Genomic DNA, 23041 nt, shown 5'->3' with positions numbered 1-23041 from the left:
TATCTACCTTTAATTGGAATAAAAGAGAGCTAGAAACAGCAGAAGCAAAAAAGAAAAGGAAAAAAAAAAAAAAAGAGGAAGAAACCCCAACAATAAACCCTGAACCCGCGCTGGCTGCCCCTCCACGCGTGCCACTGCCTGACCAGGGATCCAGCAGCACTTCCCACTGCTCGGCGCTAACAAAGCCAGACCTGGCTGCCACGTATTTTTGGCTTCAAGCTGCAGTAGATGCTTCAGGAAAAAAATCCAGGCATCTTGAAATTGAACTACAGCAAGTTCAAGAACAAGCAACGAAAGGCAAACCCCGCTGTAGGGAAGGGTGGTTTTTTTGTTGTTCTGGTCAAGTAAATTAATGTTTTGCTCCCTCAGAGGTTTGCCATCCAGTCACAGATGATTTGTGTAACTTAACCTAACACCACACCCTTGTCCTGAGCTGCATGCAAGTAGTTTGGCTTTTGTTTTCAAATTGTTTCTAGCCCTCGAGCATTTGAAGAAAGCCTTTAAAATATTAACCGATACGACTGTCATCTTCCTGTGTTTCCAGACATTTTACAATAGGAAACAAAGAACAAACCCCTACAACAATAGCTCAGAGGTATGAATTGCCTCATTCATCTCACTGGAATGTTCAAAAACATTAACTATTTTTTGACTGATTCAGCAGAAAATGTGCTGCCAGATAATAAGCTTGTGCCTGATCCAGGGGAGATTCAGGGACTGAGAAAGGTTTTATTTTTCAGCACAGCAAAGCAGCACCTTTCCTGGAAGGAAGCAAATATTCTTGTTGATGGAAGAGGCTGCATGAGAGAAATTCTGACGCGGCTCAAAGGGAGCTGCTGCCTTCCTCTCTCTGTACTAGTTCCATGACATACCAAATGGCTTATCTCACCCCCAATTCTGTAATAAATTAATTAGCAATTAGCGCCTACTCAAACAAACCACAAAATAACAGCGGAGTCCTTTGGTTTTGAACGGGAAAGGCTTGGGACTTCAGCGTGGGGCGTTTTAATCTCTGGTTTAACACTCCTGGAGCAGGAAAGACAAGGTCAGCGCCATCAGCTGAACTGCTGAGACAATGCCATCACTGAAACAAAGTTTGTTCAAACTCCTGTTAAAGCATGCTGATGCTCTCTCTATGGGCCAGTGAGAAAACAGATGGCTCAACTGTCATTCCACACTGTCCTCCTGTCACGAGCAGTGGGAACGGGAATAAACTGTCACTTCCAGCGCTGGTGTCTCATTTCCAAGACCAGGAGGTCAGGGCAGAGGTGTCACGCTGGCTGAGCCCTGTCTGCGGATGTCCGCGCCGAAGGCAGCAGCACTGTCCTGGCCAGCACTGGGTATATCTGGGGTTTCCAGCACCAGTGGGTTACTACAGAACTGACAACACACAGGAAACAAAACCACCTACTACACCTAACATCTGATCAGAAAACAAAACCTTAGCAGAAATGGAATTGTTAAACAATAAATGACAGTATTCCACACGTTGAAGAATTCAGTTATCACAGGGTTAGGGAAAAGGGCAGTTTCACTAAATAAATAGACTGTAGTGCTCAATGAAAGAATATTTTTATGTTAATACAGAACAAAGGAAATAAAATATTCGTTATTACCCCACCACCCAGTATTGGAATTCTTGAAGAGTTCAGTAGCAAGTGACACCCTCACACTTCCCCGTGGCATATGCTTTAAATAAAGGCTACAACAGACAACTGAAGATTTTTTTTTTTTTTTTTAATGGAAACTCTGACCTTTATGAGCAATATGTACTTCTTAAATAAATACAAAACATTCATTCAGAAAAAAAATGAAGAACATCACAAAAGTTTCAAAAGTGCTAGTTTTTCCAATTTCCTTCCAAGATTTCATGATACAGTTACACGTGCCATTTTGGCTGAATTCAAAATAATTTTATGCAAAATAAAGCCACAGTTATACTTCCCTTCCCACCAGACACAGCCCCCACACAGTAATCCAGTAATTTCAGCAAATTTCTAGAAATTAGTGCTTTAGCTCTGTTACCCCTGCTCTGCCACACACAGTATTGATGGCTCACAGTTGGCACCAACATGTAAAAGTCAGCGTTTCAAAAAAGTCAACAGAAGAACATTTAAATAACCTTTGTCGTTAAAAGTATATTAAGAGTACACCTTGGGCTCAAGTTCATCCACCTTTCAGATACTTTAAAATCACACCTAACTGTAAACAAAAGTGCACACGTACTTCAATGCTGATCAGCACTGACGCAACCAGACATTTAGAGGCGGCTGCCCCCAACCTGGGCTGAAAACTCAGTTCTGAAAGTTTTCACATTGCTACAACAGAGCGACCTCTTCAAGATAGCTTAATCCTTGGTTTCCTGTAGTCTTTTACAGAGAGGTCCCTCTCAGATTTGAACAGCGGCTGTCAGCCCTCTCAGGGGATGTTCAGAACAACTTTGGCAACTGCCTGAGTTGTTTCACATCAAGAATGGTGCCAACAGAATTCATGCTGTTCGACTGGTCTAACGTTTCAAGGGCTGGGAGTATGGAGATTTCTAGGGCAGGCCTGAATGTCTCCTTTGTCCCTCCTGCCAGGTTGCTCAGTGATTCAACCCTCCCAGGTAACAATTTGGTTTTGGATTTTAAATCCTTCAAAATCTGAACTGAGTTTTTATCTGCTTGATCTGCTCTGGGAGGAAAAAAATCACTTGTAATATTTCTTAATATAGGGCTGTTTAATTCTGGTGGAGAAACCTTAGTAGTCAGCTCTCTGCTGTGACTTTTTAGATGAATGGGAAGTCTTCCATCAATTCTTTTGGATAGTTCAGTCCAGTGGTTGAAGCCATCCAACACAGGGGTACAGTTTTTGTCCACCATACTTTCGCTTTTGACAACGTCAGAATTGCTATCTTGAACCTGTAGTTCTTCATCTTCGCTACTGTCATTGCCCTGTATCAACCCATATCGCTTCATGTACTTCTTAGTTGCAAAAGACATATTGTTTGGTGAAATTAAGCTTAGACCCACCATGCTCTTGTCCATATTTGCATGCAAGATATCTTGGAAAGAGAAGTCTGCAGGAGGATTTTGGCCTGAGCGGCTGAGAGAAAGTCGAGATAACTGATTTTCACTGAGATACTTGAGTGCTATAGCGTTTGCCTCCATGCTCAAATCAACAACGTTAGGAGTTAAGCCACACATGCTGACCATTGGCAAATGAACATATAATTTAGTCCAGGAACCACTGCTTCAGGATTTATGCATGCTAAGATGCTGAATAAAGCATCAAAAAATTAGTTTAGCATTACAGGAAAAGTATGCATTTCACAATACAATCTGAAAATTTAATTTTGCCCACTAGCAATTTTTCCTTCTTTCTGAACACCACAGGCTCAACCAGGCTGTTTCGTTCTGAGATCATACATTCTGCACATACTAAAAGGCAGCTCTCCAGCTACTCACACCGACAGTACCTACACACTGTTAGAGAACCCATGATACACCCCCCCCCCCCCCCCCCCCCCCAAATCTGATTCAATACTAACCACAACCCTGTATGAAAAAGAACCGGCCCCTAGTAGGTTTCAGAGCTGGTTTTGGTTTTAAAGCAGGGTTTGAGCTCTTGGTCTAGTCTCACTAGAGAACGTGACGTTATATGTCTCTGATCCTAAGACTCTAGATGCTGCCATCCAACTCAGAACTTCTATCTAGATAAAAGATACAAGCCCAATGAGAGACCAAAAATAATTTCCTCTTTCCCAACGCTTGCCAATTCCAGGAGTTTCACAGAAACTCTGACGTACTGTCTGCTTCCAGAAGCTTGCAAGGTTCTAGTTTTTGAAGGCATCCTTCAGTAAGGGAAATGTTCATTCATTCTGTTGCTTGGGTATACCAATTCTTGCATATATTAGGTGTTTAAAGACTGGAAGGACAAGCTCTGGTACACTGGTAGTGGTCACAAACCAGTGCATTTAGTACATACACATAAACTCCTCCTCTCGAAGGCTGAGTCTGCCTGTTTCACCAAGCACAGATTCTGGAGTTAGGGAGGAGTAAACTCCTGGCTCAGATGAACAATCGCTAATTACACTACAGAGTTGCACTGTTGTTTCCTTCCCTACTGAGCTGTAGACCTTTTCTCTGTTGTTTATTAGTCATGAAAATGGCAGAAGGAAGAATCTCACCCTGCTCCCCAAGTCTGAAGAAAAAAACCCCCAAGAATTCCAGTTTTGTCTTATGGGTTCACTTATTAGCATATTATTGACATTCAAAGAACACTGACAGACTCTCCAGCCAAGAAGGTAGCCCAGACATTCCAGAAAATTGCCTGATGAGATTCAGGTGAGGAGAGAAGAGATCTTAGAAACTGTATGACTGGAAACAGCTTTTGATACGTAGCTGAAGATAAACAAAAAAAATACCTAATTAATCTTCTCTAACAGTTATACACTAGCATCAAGATGACAATAAGAATAAAAGTGAAGCTGTACCAGGCAGTGAGCCTATGCCTAAGCAGCTACGTAAGTAAATTCCTGTGCCTCAAACACATTCTTCAAAAATTACGTCTGCTTATCCTTCCGTTTCAAGTCAAAGCACTCACAATAACTAGCAATTAGGACAGAACCAGTTTTGATTATATATCAAAGCCATGATAATTTCACTTACACTGGTGAAGTGCAAGACAAGGGTTAAGCAGCAGTGACAAAATACACAGCTGCTTAACATTCACCCACCCAAGTCCATTGTTTCTTTGGAATACTTTGACATAGCCCAAAGGACTGAAATTACTCAAGTAGTTTCGTTATTATTCTAGGGAACTGTGTGCTACTGCATGCAAAATACTTTAAGAATCACCAGGTGCTCCAAGAGCTAGAGCTACTTGCATTATATTTAAAATAATCTGAGTTTTGCTAGCAGAGCTCTTGAACCCATAATATAAGAAATACCCATAGCATGAGCCAGCGTTTCATCTTTGCAGGAAATGTGGATCAAGCTGCCAAACACTGCCCAGTGGCAGTGAACACAGTCCCACCTCTTTAATCATTGAGCCAATCTTCATTTTTGGTTGAATCTGCAAATTAGTACTCAAACCAGCCACTATTTTACCTGGCATTCTCCACTTTGTGGTATTTTTCTTCATTTTGCCTGGTGAATCAAGTGTCACTCCAAGACTCTTCAGTTGTTTGAGTGTCGCACTAATCACACTCTCTTTATCCACCACTCCCGTGTCTGTCTCTGAAGCCATTTCTGTTGTATCATTAATACCCTGATACTTAGGACTATCACCATTAACAAATCCTGATTTTACAGGCAAGCGATCTTGCTCTTCTGAGGACTTTAGGAAGTGATTTACTTGGCCCTACAGAAAAAAGGCAGGGAGAGACCACATGGACAAAGACATCATGACATGCAAGTGTTGTCAAGACCCGAAATCCTGGTTTATTCTTATGAAATTAAAATTCAGCTATAGGTCAAGAGCTTATTCTAACAAAGCAGCAAAATCAGATTCATTCAGATGCAATCACGTAAACTCACAGCCATGTAGTCAAACGCTGGAATATCTTACATTTCAAGCTTTCTGTAAGAGTCCGTTCTGAATTTAAACACATCACATACTGAGATTAAAGTATCTTCCCTTTAAGGGACTTGAAGGTAAAATGCTGTGCTATTTTAAAGGGCACTAATTTGGGAATTTATCAACTGACATTATCTTTGAACTAAAGAATTATTATTTGACAGTACTTCATGTATGCTTGGAAGAGTGAAGTACAGAATAACCACTTAAACTTTAAAAAAACAAATGAGGAGCCACAAACTTAGAGCTTTTCTGTAGAGCTTAACACAGGAACTCGAAAACTGCACGCAATTTTCATTCGTGCCAATACCAAATGACTTCAGCAGTGTACCGTTTTGACTGTTGCATTTGGTGCAGAATATCCAATTTACATGAATTACCAGTAAGTCCTGGTAAAGCTTCTGATCCTCTGATGGATGCGGAGGCAGCAAGGAGGTGGGTGGCTCCGGGTTTTGCTCACTTGTTACCACCGCTGGGTTGCTGGCTCCCTCCGTTGGCTCGGTCTGTAAAGACATGCTAATGCTCCCTCCCAAGGACGAGCTGCCAACAAGCGCTTGGGAAACGTTTCCATTTCTGGAAGAGAACACCGAGATAGCTAGGTATTTTCTTCAAACAGGAGAAGCACAAGTATCACTGCATGCACTTCATCTTTTCAAGAACACCAGAAGAGGCCAAAAATCGAGTAATGGAAACAGATCCTAACATTTCTCAAGCAGTTATTGTCTACTGCTTGAGGCTTTGCTCCTTTCTGCAGTCATTTCCTTTCAAAAGTCATTTGAGGACTGACAAAATATACCTCACAGCGTGAAACTACTTTTTTCAAAGTATTTTTTGAAATGATGATGTGGAAATGGCCATGGCTTCTCTGGACTAGTCAAAATTCAGTAATTCTCTGTGACTTAAGCTTAAATCAGATGAAGTTAATCAAAATTTGGAGTTGGTCTTCTGTTTTTGTGGACACTTATGGACACTTAAAAGCCTTCAGGAATAAGTATCTTCCACATGTTCTGAAACACAAGTTATTCAAAAAGCCATTTTTACCAAGGTAACGGATAGCAAGACTTCTGTGGTAGTTTAAAAACTTCTCAAAGACACTGTTACAAGTACGCACATATGCAATGCACACTGAGTATATGAACTCAGAACAAACACTTAGTTGAAATATTTCTCAATAGCAGATGTGAAAGAGGAACCATAATCTATCTTGAAGTTTCCAGATAAAAAGGGTAAATATTTTAGAATGAGTTACAACGTGATGCTCTGCATCCCCTTCAACCAGCTGGTGTGTGCATCGCATAAACCTTTTGAGACCAGACATATCAGTAGTACTATCATCCCCAAAAGATCCCTAAGCAACCCTCCTCTCCCTTCCTGCTCCTCCTCAGGAGACAAGTGTAAGATAAGGGAATTTCAGAACTCAACTGATCAATTGCCTGTGTTGAAAGCGATAAGATTTAAATCACGTCACATACTAGATAGCCAATGTAGGTTATCAGTTACTGTTACACTAGCAATTATTCATCATTCCTAAAAATGTTCCCCTCCTCCTCAAAGAAATCTGGGTGATGCTCTACATTCTCACTATAAGGTACTTATACAGCTATTTTAAAGGTTTATGAATCCAAGTTGGAGAGAACCTTAAGATGGCATGTCTCTAAAGTACAATGTTCAAAACACTGATTTGAATCAGTAACATTTACAGTAGCAGTATACGTTTGCAGATAATACTTCAGTCAAGGACTATGAATATTTAAGTTATAGCTTAATTACCATCATCTTTCCCAATATGATTATTTTCAAAACCTAATTTAACTGGAAGGGTATTCTGCCTTCTTCTGCTTTTTATACTGAAGAGAATATTAGGTCGTTAAAAGTGTTAAATTGTTGAGCTATTGCCTGTGTAAAAACAACATCCATATAGATAATTAAAAATATTTTTAGAGTTGCTTCCCAAATTAGTTTGAGATTAGTCATTGCACTATAAAGAATCTGTTCTTAAAAATAATTATATTAACAGCAGTGAAGTTAGTACCTGTATTCACTACACACAAAGTAATTAGGTGTAAAATGTAGTGAAATTCAAGGAACAGTCACATAATCATAAACCCTTCATCCTAAGCCTCTCAGAATTGAAAGGGTTCTGAATGCTGACAGGTAAAAGCCACTGTAGGAAAACAACTGACTACAGCAGCGTCCCCTTTCCCCCTCAGGATTTAAGGTAAGAAAGGGAGTGCTGCCAGCACCGTACATGCTTTCCAAGTTAAAGGCTTTTGCCATCAGCTCCTGCTGATAGGTAGGCTAGCTAAACGTGCATGACTGATAAATGCATACTCTAAAAGGCAATTGTCATCTGGTGAGCTGTACAATTCAAAGCATAATTAAAAAAACAAAGAAGGGAAAGAACACAACAACTGAAGTCAGGTGACTATTTATAATTCCTGAAAAAAATAATTGTGCCAGTAGTAACTTATGAAAGGCAGTTTAGCTTATTATGTGAACACAAGACATTTCTTATTACTTACTGGAGAGTGTTCTGATTAGTTCCCTCTTCCACAAGATGAATACTGTCTACAAAGCTGGGCATGTCAACCACCTTTAAGGAAGAAGCAATACTTGTACTACTTGTATCTTGCTCAGCATTAATTGAAATGCTTATGTCTTCCTTGGAAATCTCTTCATCCTCTTTTTTTCCTTGTGGTATGGAGTCATCTTGTTTTTCTGAGGCTGTATTCCAAAATAGGCTAGCACCTAGAAGTGAATTAGAGATTTACCTGTTTCATGAAAGTCATTACTATCTTCTGAGACCCCTTGGCTTTGTAAAGCTAGAGGAATAGTTTCCTCACACTCAGTTTTTTTTCAGCTAAGAGTTGCCAAAACATTGTTCAAGTCCTACTTTCTTCCAAAGCATACTTGATGAAAGTAAATGGTTGTATTAAAGCATTTTAATGCATTGACCTTGAGCCAGTTTGAAAATTTCCTCCAGACTAACCACAATATTTCCATGGATTTAACAGGAACCAATACATCAATATGTAACTTTACAGACACAGCTGCGTAACTTGCTAGAAATCAAGCAAACACAGGCTCTTCTCCATGCATGTAAATGCAGGGCTTATGAAAAACATCAATAATATATTTAATAGAATACCAGATGGGACAGAAGCTATTACACTGTTTTGAAAAGTATTAATTAAAAAAAAAAAAGAAAAAAGTAGTGTATTTTTTCTTTCAGGAAAGCACAATTTAAACTAGAAGACCTTCCAAAGCTTTTGTAAAAACAATTCTAGTGATGGCAATCACTGCCATTGCAGCCCGCAGACAAAAGTAGCTCCAGCCTAAACTTGCAAGTAACAACTAGAGAACTTAACTGGTTTTTGTATCCAGGTGCATGCTTGCATATATTCAGCATTTCTGCAAAACATTCCCTCCGTGCCCAAACAAATCACGGAAACCATGCAGAAAAAGTGACGCCATTCTATTTTTTAAAGAATAAAACATTACCTGTGCTCACAGCAACGCTCACACTTTTCCTCACGTGTGAACCTGGCGAGGACTGTGTTTCCATAGAAACAAGGTCCCCTTGCTTCTCAGGCTGTAGAGCACGGCTAACTGCAGCGGCGGGTTCAGAGGAACAAGCCTGACGAGCCTGTGCTTCCAACAAGCGTTGGATCTGTTAACGGTTATCAGAATGTTGTAATTTGTACAATAAAATATAAAAGTATAATAGGCAAAAGTGAATTACTAAATTGGGCTCCTCTAAGATCTGGACTCAAATCCAGGCTGCGTTGCCACAGAAATCTGATAACCTTCCAGTTCTCAGCAGTGCATGCAGCATAAATCAGAACATCAATTTTGATGTTGGCAGAGCCAGAAAAGAAGAGGAGCACGCTGGCAGAACTACACCAAGACAACCTGAGTAAAGCCTATTTGCACTGCATTTGTTGGAAGTGTTCTCTGTCCCTTTCATTCAGATACAAAGCCTATTACCGACTTACCAGCCAAGCATTTATATGCCAACTGTCCCTACACCATGCTAAAACAAGTTTATATTAAATTGCAAAACTAAGCACTTAAATGATAAAATTAAGGTTGCCCAGGCAATCTTCAGTGTTTGTACCCACCCTGTTCACCGAGTAGTTCACAGCTCCGTGGAGAAAGGCTGCAACGGTGAATGCTGTATTTATGCAATAAAGAGAGGTTTCCCTCTCTTATGCACAACCCATGCTTTGAGAGCTTGATTTTACATACAGGAACTATAGCTAGAGCATATTTTAGTTATAATTTTCTAGCTTAAGCAGGAAAAATTTGTACTATGAGCAACTATCCCATTCCTATTACTCATCACCAGCAGCAAAATGTAAACTCTGGCTCTCCAGCCCCAAATCATACGCTGCAAAACACCAGGCCAGCAGTGTAACTCAAGAGGTCAGTACTTTGGAGAAACTTGGTATCAAAACAAAATTTAGCGAGATCACCAAAGCCCAATTTTCCAGTGCAGCAACAAACACCTGATGAATCCTGCTAGCGTGCCGCAGACAGACAACTGAAGTTTTCAAAGCAACAGCCTCAATAGCTCAGGAAGCTGCAGGCTTGAAGGTGGACAAAGCAACACACAACAATGTCCTGTGCTTCACCTTCACCTGTATGCTTACAATAATTCCAAAATATATAGCCTATGAAGCAATTAATTTTTTTTTCTTTGACATAGACACGCATATATATACACACACACATACATATGAAAACATTTATATAGAAGGTGTATAAGTTTGCATTCTAAAACAGTCTGCTAAAAGGGAAATCTTCATGTTATGGAAATACATTAAAAATGAATGCAAAATTTAATTAGGCAAGAATCAAATAGTTTTAATTTAAGGGACACCAATTAGCAGAACTAATCAGGATTCCCCTCCATCCCCAAACTGCAGCTGGCATGATAGGCTCTCTTGTTCCAACCAGGATAAACAACAGCTAATTTAATTCCTTTGGCAGGGGAACTATCAAAGCATAATCACTAAGAGGGCAGAGAAGAAAGCTGCCATTTCCACAAACCTGAGCCTGAAGTAATTTGAGTTGTCTATCTTGTTCTGTAAGAACCCGGTATGCATCTGGAGATAATCCCATCATTCCATTATCTGATCCTGCTTTAGAAGCAGGCATGTGGAGGCACGGTGAGTGGGCTGCACAAAACTGCGGACTAGAGGGGCTTGCACTTGAAGGCAGTCTTATTCCAGGTGATAAGCTATTGTCAAGAGAACAGCTTCCCATTTCCCCATGATATCTCATAGGGCTGCTTGTGGTATATCCTGGATTGCAGCAAATATTTGGGCAAATGATATTTTGATGGAGCACTGCACATGGATTCTGTTGAGCCATCTCTGATTGGATTTCCACTCCATGTTTGGGGCTTATTTTACCAATTCCTTGCCAGGAGTTTATCAGATTATATTGGACAGAAGCAGGAAACTGACAGCTGCATGCGCTGGCTGGACAGCAAGGTGGCACTTGAACTGGCACCTGCAGTTCCGGTGGTCTTCTGCAGCTCTGTGGTGAAAAAGCAGAGTTGTAAAGGACTGGCTGTGTAACGGCAGGAAGCTGCTTGGAACTGGTTATTGACGTTCTTCTAATTGGAGGCTCTCCCTGCTGTGCGATTCCATCAGGCTTTAATACAAGTCCTTCTGATGGCTTTCTGGGGTGATGCACAGATGTATCCGGGGAAGGTCCACTACAAGGGGTTGATGGAGAAGAAGATCCAGAACTTTTTCTTGATTGCGGGCAAGCTTTCTTACAGTGCATCTGTTGCTGTAGTAGAGTTTGCTTTCCTTTGGAAGGCCTTGAAGTCAGAAGTTTCTGGTTTAAATGGCTTGGTATTTGCCTCAAAGAGGGGTCTCCCATATTAGCAGAAAAGTTGTGCTTGTGTTCAGAGTGCTGAGTGGGGTGACAGGTAGATCCTGAGCACCACTTCTTTTTAATAGGCTGATGTAGCGTCGAGGGTAAACTTTTAACATTTGAAGTCCCCATAGGCTTAGAGGTTTGTCCTGATTCTATGAAACTCCCGTCCAAAACAAGTGACAGTTCAGGAACTGAAGGAAAGATCCTGGTAATCTGAAGGAACAATTACACAGGCAAGTTTAAGATAATTTTAAAATACTGTCTTCCAGCTCTTCACATGCAGAATTTCAAAGAAAATGTTTTAATTAAAAATCAATATATGACCATTACTAATGCCAAACCAACTACACATTGAATACTTTCCTAAAAATTGGAGAATCCGGATATAGAAAAAGCAGCAAGATCGCTGGGATCACTCCTAGAAGACAAAATTGCTTTCATACAGCATAATAGCCATGTCTATCAAATGAATGCTCCATGTCATCCTGGTGCACATTTCAGAGTATGGATCTTTCCCCTTCAGGAAGTAGACTGTGTGTTCTCTCTGTTTATTCCTGACCCTTTAGATAATGTGCAACAGAACCTATTTTATAATCCACAACTGTCACATCCTTCTAGATCTATGCTGTATGAGGGCTACTATTTCATTATATTTGTATATGCCTCAGTATAAAAGGACAGACCAGCAGATCTTTATTTGATTTACCCAGAAATACATAAGAAAGTTTGGTGCCTCTGTCTTTGCCTCACAACACCGTGGCTCTTCCATTTAATGGCAGTAAGATTCCCCAAGGAGAACCACTATCTCTGTTCCCAAATGCTAGCATATACAGGATTTGAAGTGTCTATAATCCTTATGTCTATAACCCTGGAAAAAAGGCAGGTTAACCAGAGCAGGAGTTATGACTCTTGGTCCATTTCTTCAGTTCTGTTTTCCCCTGCTAGCACTTTGAGACAGAAACTTTATGCTCTCCAGTCCCCTTACAACGATTTTTGCTGCTCTAAGTGTCACATCTGAGATGCCCAAAACAATTATTTACTTAGTTACCTGTTGACTCACTGGGTGAGGACTTGGAATTGGTCTGGGGGATAAATCCTCATCTTCTACACCAGAGTCATGATCGCTGGCTGACAACTTGCTGGGTGAACAGCCTAGGGGAGAACTAAAACCAACAGAAATCAAACTAAAAATGATTGCTCGTCAGATTTGGCAGCAGTATTTTCACTGTGCCATCTACAGTGTAGTATCAGCATAATTTTGTCAAGTAGCAGTTGCTATACATCTCCTCCCTTGTTAGCTAGGGAGCTCACACAGCATATGGTTCTAAAATCAAAGAGTGAAAATACGAATGCTGCTTTTAGGCAGAGATACTAACCCTCCCCACACCCCCAGACATACACACCTTGTAAGTGACATTCTAACAGCAAAGCACTGATTTATATTAGAAAGACAGGGAGTGCTACAGTAAAGATCGTAATATCATTTGAAGGAAAATAAAGGCCATTATAGTCATTGATAAAAATTTGGTGAATAAGGTTCTTAAAAATCATTAAGTTTCAACCTATTTAGGTCTCACAGTTCTGAAAAGTTAGAAGGAAAAAGGAATTTTTAGCAACTTAATTAGATTTCAATTAGAGATTTGCTTCAAAGGACAGATCTCAAAGAAAGCTTAATACAGTGAACTAAGCTCCATCAGTAAGGAAGCCTTTTTAGAAACACCCACTGCATAAATTACAACCACCAGTATCAAGAGTAGAACTACGAGAACTTTCTCTTAGAATATGGTCAGCTTGGTTGTCTTACTTGAAGACTATTAACTCTAGAAATAAACAAAAGCAGAAACAAAGGTTTTAATGCAAGAACTGACACCTGGCACAGTAGAGATCAAAAAACCCTCATCCAATAAATATTTAATTTTTGCATATAAATGACATCTGAAAGATTTACCTTCCGATAGGTAGTTTCTTGCAAATTCTGCTGAAGAACTCAGTTTCTGCATTTTGGTTTTCTGCACTCAACTCAAACTGGATAGAGCTCTTGTCTGAAGGTTCAACATTCTGGAATGGAATTTTCTGCATTTGTGAAGCATGAAACTTTCAACTTTTAATCACCGAGGCACTACTCCCAAGGACATGTGTTTTAAGGATGGTTATATCTGATGATTTGTTTCTTGTCCTCTACTTTCAACTCTCAAATCTTTCACCACTACAAGGAGGTATGTAACTTCCCTTCCTGTTTAACACTGTTCCCCCTGCTACTCTGTAAAGTAGCTGGCCTATTTATAGCCATGAGCAGATGCTTCCTTGCTGTAACTGCTTAGATACTCTTCCACAAGCCTCCACCACTATCGGAAACAGCAACTGTTTTTATACTGTTTCACACCACAGCTGGGCAAGTCTTGGAGACAAGAGAAGTGAGCCCCTGTCAAGAGGCGTAATCTTCAGAAAGCTAAGCTGTACCTAGGTGAAAGGTGGAAGGCACCCCTGAACAGGGAAATGTAATTGGAAAGAGAACGGAGTAAACAGCACAGGACACATTACACTAGCTGCTTCTCTGCCAGAGCACAGGAGCATTTATCAAGCAATTAACAATTCAACTTCAGGTTCTGTTTTCCTAGGCTTGTACATGTAAGGAACCCAGATTTCCTAGGATTTCCTCAAACCTCCTTAGTTATCTCCCAGGCATTCTATCATCAAATTCTTTCAAATAGTTACTTTGTACAAAAGATAAAATTGTTCCTGCTTTCTTACTATGGTGCAGCAAGAGATCTGCAGATCAGTTAACCACTGAATTCGCTTTTGCATTCAAGCTCAAGCAAAGCACAAACACCTGGTTTCGCTCTCCAGAAAGCACCAAGGTGCACCACCCATCCCAGCTGTTAGATGTGTCCAGCATGCACACAGCATACCAGATTAACAAACACTACAGGAAATTAGAATCTCTGCTCATAAAGTTAAAAGGTCACTGGTAAGAAAGAGCACTAAATCAAGTCCAACACGGCACTTTTACATTTTAAAAGGCAAATTCTTAGTGCTAGCAGAAAAGGGCCCAGTTGCTGACTTTGGAGGTCACATCTCAATTTGAGAGCCAAACGGAATTTTCAGTAATCACTGTAAAAAGGTAGCTTTCTAGAGCTACATCATTTTCAAACTCCTTAAAGAAGGAGTCACTATAATTTGTTTTGATTGAAGTACTTACACTAATAGTCAAATTTTAAAGTACCATGATGCAGTAGGAAACCAAGCCACTTACTTTGAAGAGGTGTACTGTTTCACTGCAAGTTAAGATCCGAAACCCCAGTTCAGTCTGTCCACTACATGGAATGCACTGATAAAACTCAGGTTCCTTGTGTGTCAATGAATAAAGCACAATAAGAAAACTCCCAGCTTCTGAAAAAACCCTAAAATAGAGAAAAAACCCACATCTTAAAAAAAGAACCAACAAACAAGAAATAGGAAGAAGGCCCTAGTTTCTCAACATACTGAGCAGGCTATCCCACAGCTTAGCAAACTGGTGAATCACTGCATTTTGAGTGGTACTGTGCTATAGATAGAGCAGACAAACTTATGACTGATGCCACATGCAAGAATCAAATCAAAGTAGAGCAAAGGGAATAATTTGTCTACTTTCTAGATCACTTAGTACTTTAAATGAATTCCTGGAAGACATCAATCAAAGCATAGAAGAAAACATCTGTAAAAATGATACTGTGATTTTTTTCCATTCAATTGAAGATGTATTATAGAGACACTTATTGCTTCAGTTACCCCTAAACATTCCATGCTCACGAGCATAAACAAGAAATGCTCATGAGCAAAAAGATATTTTTTTTTTAAGAAAAATTATAACTTTTTTTTTCCATAGGTTGAGAACAGTGAGTAACAACAGTTAACATTTAGCACAAAAGATCAAGGATAACGAAAATAATGTACATTTCCAGGAAGAGGCAGTACTATTTCAAAACAATTTTTCTTTTTATAGCACTTGTAATGTGCTTGTTTGGGGTGTGTGTGTGTTTGTTTTTTGTTTAAATAATAGATGTGATAGAGAAAGCAGTAGAAACAAGATGCTTGAAAAATGTATTCACACGTAACTTCAAAATTATACTTACAACTTAAGAGTTTAAAACGTCTGATGCACAGATCAAGCAGTTAGTCTGCAGAGGTTAATTTTGTTTGCATGGTTCATCAAATCTGCCTAATACACTTCCAAGATGGAGTCAGGGAAAGTTAATGAGAGTCAAGCATCTAACTTGCCTATCTAATAATCTAATTGGGCTCTTATCTTGGGCATATTCAAATTGTTAAGGGAAAAAAAGTCTATTCTGTAATTACAGACCCATTTGTTCACCAAATGGGGTTTTATTTAATAATTTAAAAGCAAGTGTGGCCAAGCAGAAGAAATTCTTATGCATACAGCATATTTTGAAGTTTCATTTACCTGAAGAGCAGTTTTAAATTATAAACACCTGAACTCCCTTCCAGCTTCCATATAAATACAACTTGGCAAATGTTAAAAAAGTGAAAAGATTTAGAGAATGAGGAATGATTACTTACTAACATCACAATAAAAAGAAAAAAAATCAGAATGCAAAAATTATAAACCCAGAATATTTAGCAGGAAGTCATAAGACGACAGTATTAGCTTCAAATCAATATGCTTCAATATGTTGGTCAGATACAACCACGGAGAAAGCTTATGTCAAAGAAAGCACCCATAAGAAAAGTTCAAAACCAAAACCCCACCACTGTTTAAACTGCTATTTCCTGCTTCTTATTTAAGCTAAAATACAGCGACCTTAATGATAATGTTTACCCTCTTCTGTCTTTGAGATACCAGCCCAGCTTTCTAACACTTCAGTCATAGAAAAATTGCAAGACACAAGTCAAAACCAGAAAGAACATTTAAAACAGACAGCCTTACCTCCTGTATAACATACAAATCACTGAAATCCCTCAAATATGTTTGAACAGAGCCCATGTTGCCATGCATTTCTGTGGAATACATTTTTAGTCAGCCAATAGCTTCTATATGTTACAGATAAAAGTGACTTACCTTTCTTGAATTGAAGAACTGAATAAATATCGCAAGCAACAGGCCCAGACTTGAGGACTACAGATATGGGTAACCCCACTCAGCCAACTAGAAGTGAAAAGAAATGTCCTATTAGAGACAGTTCTGTTACCAAACTTCCACCACGTAATCCCTCAAATACATCATAAATCACTAAGTGTATTAATCCGTACAAACTGAGCCAAACACTTACACTCCAACTAATGGCAGAGCATAAGCCTTAGGATCAGACTCAAGCAGCAAAAGCAATTTTCGTGTCTGGTCCATAGTAAGGTAGCTGAAAGAAAGCAGAGGGTGGCATTTTATTAGTCTTTTGCACAGCAGTCTTTCAGAAAAAATCCTGGAGACACAAATACAAGTTCAGAAAATACTGTTAAGTAAAAAAGGTCAGAAAAAAAATTCAAAAACGTTTTTCCTCTACTCTTACAGCAACTCCTCAGCTTTTCAATTCCATTCATATCCAAGAATAATCAAGGACAAAATTTACTTAGTACTATGGTATTCACAACAAATCCAGAAGTGCAACGCATGTTAAAGTTGAAGAGTAATTTGTGAGAAGCATTCATAAAGTCTCTCTCCAAACAAAATGATATTCAGTTGCTTCAAATTATTCCCCTGATCCATCCATAGTTCACTAAATGAGTTATCAATCAGAATGACGATTCCCTAATACCATCTTATAAGCATGATTAACAGAAAAAGCTTTGGTTCATATTAATCTGATTTTCATTCTAGGGCAAGCACTGATACGATTTAAAAAGTTGGATGCTGTTTATATTTATTACATTAATTAGAGGTGTGTCCCCTGCCCCAGTAGGAAGATCCTTCTACTGAAGTCAAAAGCAAGAACTACTGAACTAGTTTTTTGCCCCACCCACATTTCTTGTTTATAATGTTTTAACTTACTCCAAATACAAGAAGTTATGTTATTTTTATGCCAGTTATTTTACTGAAAAGCAAAGCACTAGCTGAGATCTTGCCTACCAACTTGCTTTAGGAAATGCAACAAACCACGAGGTACTTTGATAGTTTTAGCATCACCCTTTACTCACCCACATTTATAAGTTCCTTGAACCTGTGCAATATTCATAGGACTGTTCAAATTTCTTGCTAGGGCTGTGGGAATAATTGGGACAGACTTCACAGGGGTGTATTCCAAGATATTTGCTGTGGTAATAGAAGCCCAGTGAAAAGTAAAATGTAGATTATCCAGGTTTTCTGTGAAAACAATGTGAGCTCTAACAGTGAGCAGTTTAGAAAGATCCAGTGATTCTTTACTGCACAGGCTGTGCTGCACGCCCTAGAAGTAGGGAAAAGAGAAAGAAGTTAAATACGCTAAATTGTCTTCATATGGCTACCATGATTCAAGTTGTATTACACTAGGAACTCAAATAATTCCATTATAGCTACTATTGCCGTAGGCACTGTGTAAAAAGCTATTAACCCAGGTCGTCAAAGCTCATGGCTATACTGAATACAATGAATAATGTAGAATACACACGAAATTAAGCTATGCATATCTTAGTATTGATTTAGAATGTATTAAAACACCTGGGTTACTCAAATTGTATAAAAATTAATAAAATAACAGGCAACTAGAAGGCTCAAGGTGATCTGTCAAGTTTTCTTACTTGCATTCAAGAAATTTATATTTTAACATCTGGATGTACCATCATGAGAAAGTTTAGATGCGAAGCAAACGTCATTCATATTATAAAATACACAAAAAAACAACTACAGGCAAACATTTACAGGAATGGAAGGTGTTTTTACCAGGTTGTATGTCTACAGCAGAGCACAGAAGCGACAGGCACATGTTTCAGCTGTAACTACTAACCTACATAGACTTTACATGCTTTCTTGCAAGTCACTTGCCTAGTGATACTTGATCAACAGCTATGCAAATACTGCAACTTACTCATGATAGATTTGAAAGAAAAAAATGTTTGCAGACCAACCAAAAAACTTTGGTCAGACAGCAAGATTTTAGTTCAAGATTAAAGACTGTGTGATGCCTAAACACCTGTGAAGACTAACTGATATTATTTCCGATACACTTTTCAATGACACACGAGCAGCTCATTTCACACAATCAACTAGTCTAGCTTCAGCCACAACTTTGCTGTGTTTGAAATTTATGGTTGTTGGAAATCAAGCCCTGTGCATGGTCCAGTCTCCTGCATAGAAGACAGTTTATTGCTTAAGAGGCCCAGAAGTTGCCAAGAGCTGCCTACCTTGAACGCCATGCTGATATCTTCAGCACTGTGAACTATAATGTTATCTGAAGAAGGTCCCCAGGCATTAATTGTACATGGAATCAAAAAGTCTCCAGGGACAGATGCAGTTGGAATTTTGCCCGATCCACCAGCAACTTCTCGACCAGGATCAAAGCGGTCTATTGTTAGTGTTACGCCTTCCCCATCTTTAAAATAAATAAAGTTAGAGTCCACAAGCAACAACTCAGGCTCCTTGATAACAGCTTAACCAACCAACCAATATTGTCTATCTGATGTTTAAAGTTACCTTCATCTACCACAAGAGTCCCAAGCAAAAAACAGGAAAATAATTTCTTCTCATTCTGCTTAGCATGGCGATAGGCAAGTCGCAAGGTTTTCTCCATCATAGATAACTTTGGGTTTCTAAAAAGAGACAAGCAATTTTAGGACCTAAATTATTTTTAATGCTTTTCAAAAAAGTATTTGTTATATTGTAATAGTGTCCAGAGGTTTTTTTGTCCTTTAAAAAGAAAATATACAGAAATAGCCCAAAGCCCTAAAGAATAAAAAGGTAAGAATTAACAACATCGTATAAAATGCCAATGGAAGTTTAGCTCCTGGTCTGTGCATCACCCCAACTATTCATATTCAAGAAAGCCATATTTTAACTGAAGCAGCTCCACAGAATGCTCCGTGTGATCATCTCAACAAGAATATTTTGGCTTGACTAGCCCAGCAAACGAACACCTGAGGAGAAACATTTTTTTATTATAGAGAATAAATAGCAAGGAGAGAGAAGAGCTCTTTTCTATGGAGAATAAGTAAGGAGGGAGAAAAGCTTCTTCATCTGAAGCACAACGTTGTCACAAGAACTAGAGATGAACACAAGGGAATTATTTTAATAGCAGGAGGAAGAAGTTAGAAACACTAAGACCAAATCACAGAAACTCTTAAAAAGTCTCCTAAGTTTAAAGAGTAGAATAGGCCAAAAAGTCTAACTAATTTTGATGTAGTATTCTCTCATTTTAGCACGATATTCAGTGTGGATGCTTAAAGTAGCAGCAGACTGGGCTCAGTGACACAGGAATGCAAGTATGCAGAAAGATGAGGCAATTATAAAATCACCATTTAGTCAAAAAAAGCAAGTTTGGAATCTAGGGCAGTAAATACATTAACATTATTTTAGATTGAGATAGCTTATCGGATTTTGACTTAGAAAGAGGTCAAATTTGAAAGCAAAGCTACTGGTGTATGTGAATACTGTGATGATGGCACATACCCTACCTGCTCAAGATTAACTACATGCCTCCATAAAAATAAAAGTAATTTATTTTAAACTCTGTTAAAACTTGGAGGTTTTAATATTAACTCAAAGAACATTATATGGCAAGTACAAGTAGAGGCCTCTCTAACCCGTAAGGGCTGTCCACCCTTATATGCACATATATGCATACACTTGCTCAAATAACTACAGTAAGATTTTTGTAATATTGACACAAAAGTTACCCATTTAAGTAATACGGATCTATTTTTACCCTCCATTTGTTTTACAAATCAGATTTGGAATATCTTACCCTAGAAATTCACAAGTGCTTCAGATTTGCCTCTAAACTCATTCTAAACCAAAAAAAAATGAACAGAACTTTTTGCATTTTAATCCAGATTCCTGAAGCAACCAAAATACTTAGTTTTAAATTTTAGTTAAAGCACACTATCCATATCCAGTTTAGTGAAAACAGTTTTTCTCTGCAAATACTTAAAGACCAGGAAAAACATGTTAAAGAAAACTACAAATACGCAGTTAATTTTACATGTTTCCATATGCGAAGGAAATGGAAAGAAATTCTAAGTTACTTTTGACTGAGGCACCTTCACAACCCAGTTCACTGTGTTACACCACAGAAAGGGAAACTCAGATCTTTCTGATGAAAATCCCGATAAAAGAAACACACGAGCCGTTTCTTTTTCCTTTGTGCCTTGTCACACACTAGACTCAAAATATAAAATGTGGCTTCATATCATATAATTCTTAATTTATTTTAACCTTTAGCTACTTAAAAAAAGTTATTCATACCTGTAATAGGTAATATGTGAGCCAATGACATTACCCATAGGGACTGGGTCCCAAAGTGCACACTTAGTCAAAGGGAAACTGAAAGGGACCATCCTTTCGGGAGCAAATCTGGGAAGATCACACAGATAAAAAAGAAAAATGGATTAGTTTAGTACCTCCAAACATACTTTGTAAGAAGCAACGAAGGGGTGACGCTGTAAGAAAAACAACAAATAGGATCTATAAACCATTGGTACTTTTTTTGCTTCAAGTCCAGGCCAACAAAGTAGCAACTTTGTCCTTTGAAGATGTCAAGGATATGAACTACAAAGTCAACACAAAATTTTCATTTGCCACCTGTCAGTTCCTTTATGTAGTCTTGGAAAATGTGTAGGCTAAAATACAAGTTTGCAGATAAAGCTCAAGAAAAAGCATTCTGGATATACTGTAGGAAAGGAAAAGGTTATCAGTCATTAGAAACTCCCATGGCACTCAGAAAATCTTGGTTTAGCAAACATTAGATCAGCTCCCAAAAGCCCTGTTTAAGTCACTTTTTAAAGCCAGCATTCAATCCACTTAGGCTTTGAAGACTTCGAAAACAAAGCCTTGGCTTAACTAAAATAATATAGTGCAAAACTTGCAATTAGACTTCAAAGAGGCCTTAAGAAATTAGTATATAATCAAACCAACTTATTTACACAAGCAGTGTTACATTTTTAAAGAGCTGCCTAAACCACGTTTAAGTAAAATACAAAACATTTGACAGTCTGTATCATTCAGCAAATATCTCAGCAGTTATTAACAAATAAACAAGAACTTCCTTTGTAGTTATTTGAAGCGTCAAACTTTGCCAAGCTTCTTTCTTTGCATTTCCTTAAGTTCCCAGGACAGAACTTCATTTTTAAGGCAGTACTCTAGGCAGCTCTCATGTTTTCAGCAACAGGTAACTAATTGTCATTAAAAGGCCAATGCCCAAAAACATAAGTCCCAAATCTAGGCTTGTAAAAAGGGGAAACTTTTTTCAAGCCTCACTATTTTCACTAGGTTTTGTCAAGCACGGGTCAGAAACACACCCCCACACCCACGGTTCTTTATAACCAGAGCCGCAGCGCAGCACCGGGCCTGGCGTGTGCCCCGACGGGCGGGGGGCGATGCCCACCCCCTCATCCCGCAAGGAAGGGCACGGCGGACCCTCCCAGAGCCGCTTCCCCGGCGCCGAGCGGGTACCTCAGATCCGGGCCGGGGTCCATGCAGGGCGACCGCAGCTCTGACCCCTCCTCTCCGCCCTGCCAAGAGGCGCCGGCGCGGGGCTGAGCCCAGGGCCTGGCCGCAACCGCCCCTCCTTCCGCCGGGCACCCGAAGGGGGCTGCCAGCGTCTCCTGAGGGAGGCGGGGAGCAGCCAGTGACACCCCCTCCCCAAGGCCCAACTGCCGCCGCACTGCCTGCGGGGAGGCACCAGCAACCGCCAGGCCTCCCGCCGCGGCAGGGCCCGTCCCGCCCCACTTCGGCGCGTGCCTCAGCGCACAACCGACCCTTCGTTCCCCGCCGCCAACCGCGCCAGCCAATCAAAAGGCACAACCGCCTCAGCTCCCGCCCCCACTCCCTGTTGCGACCCAATCGACGCGCGGTGGGAAACGGCTCGCTTGACCAATCAAAGCGGACCCGGGGGGAACCAACTGCCAGCGCGCGCGCAGGGGATTTAAAACTACCAGCAGCGTCATAAACGGTCAGCGGGAGGGCGGGGGCGCGCAGGCGCAGTGCGGCGGGTTGCCATGGCAGCGCGGGGCGCCGCCATCGCCGGGCCTGGGGGAAAGAATGGCGGCGGCTGCCGGCGGCTTCAAAATAAACCGACACAACAGAGCCCGGTCATGCTAAAGCGTCGCTCCGGCCCCGGCCTTTCCCAGCCGGTGTCCCGCGGCGTGAGCCACCCACAGCGCTCGCGGCTCGGTCAGGGCCTGCACCCAGGCACAGGCCTGTGACAGCCGCCGGGGCTCGGTGCCCGGCCGGGGGGCGCGGCCGTCCCCTCAGGAGCAGCCCCCGCGGCAGCGGCACAGCCCGGCCGCCTCTCCCCGGTCCCGGCGGGCACGCTGTGTTCGGGGCCAGTGCCCGGAGGCCGGCGCAGGGCACGCTGCACACGGGGGCCGGGAGAAGGGCTCGCCGCAGGGCGGCTGGCAGCTCGGCGCACCGGAAAGCAGCCGCACTGCCGGGGCCCACTGCCGTCCCCGCGCGCACGTGCCAGCCCCGCCC

At 40.5% G+C, this 23041-nt stretch overlaps 1 protein-coding gene across 1 annotated transcript; it reads right to left on the bottom strand.

The window, feature by feature from the left end:
• Window positions 1-1726: 1726 nt before the first annotated feature.
• STIL (STIL centriolar assembly protein) lies at window positions 1727-22876 on the bottom strand. Its single transcript, XM_056355233.1, is given in 20 exon segments — window positions 1727-2519; window positions 2521-2591; window positions 2594-3203; window positions 3206-3257; window positions 5091-5112; window positions 5115-5343; window positions 5940-6132; window positions 8082-8307; window positions 9061-9229; window positions 10612-11664; window positions 12500-12614; window positions 13400-13509; window positions 14705-14852; window positions 16508-16594; window positions 16719-16802; window positions 17578-17825; window positions 18760-18947; window positions 19049-19164; window positions 20816-20923; window positions 22022-22876. Coding segments are annotated over 20 exon segments (3942 nt in total). The 5' UTR covers window positions 22045-22876; the 3' UTR covers window positions 1727-2429.
• Between the last annotated feature and the right edge of the window lie 165 nt (window positions 22877-23041).

The sequence above is a fragment of the Falco biarmicus genome, chromosome 11, assembly GCF_023638135.1.
Source record: "Falco biarmicus isolate bFalBia1 chromosome 11, bFalBia1.pri, whole genome shotgun sequence".
Taxonomy (NCBI): domain Eukaryota; kingdom Metazoa; phylum Chordata; class Aves; order Falconiformes; family Falconidae; genus Falco; species Falco biarmicus.
The sequence above is the reverse complement of the archived record's forward strand: the minus strand, read 5'-3'. Positions and strand labels throughout refer to the sequence as shown.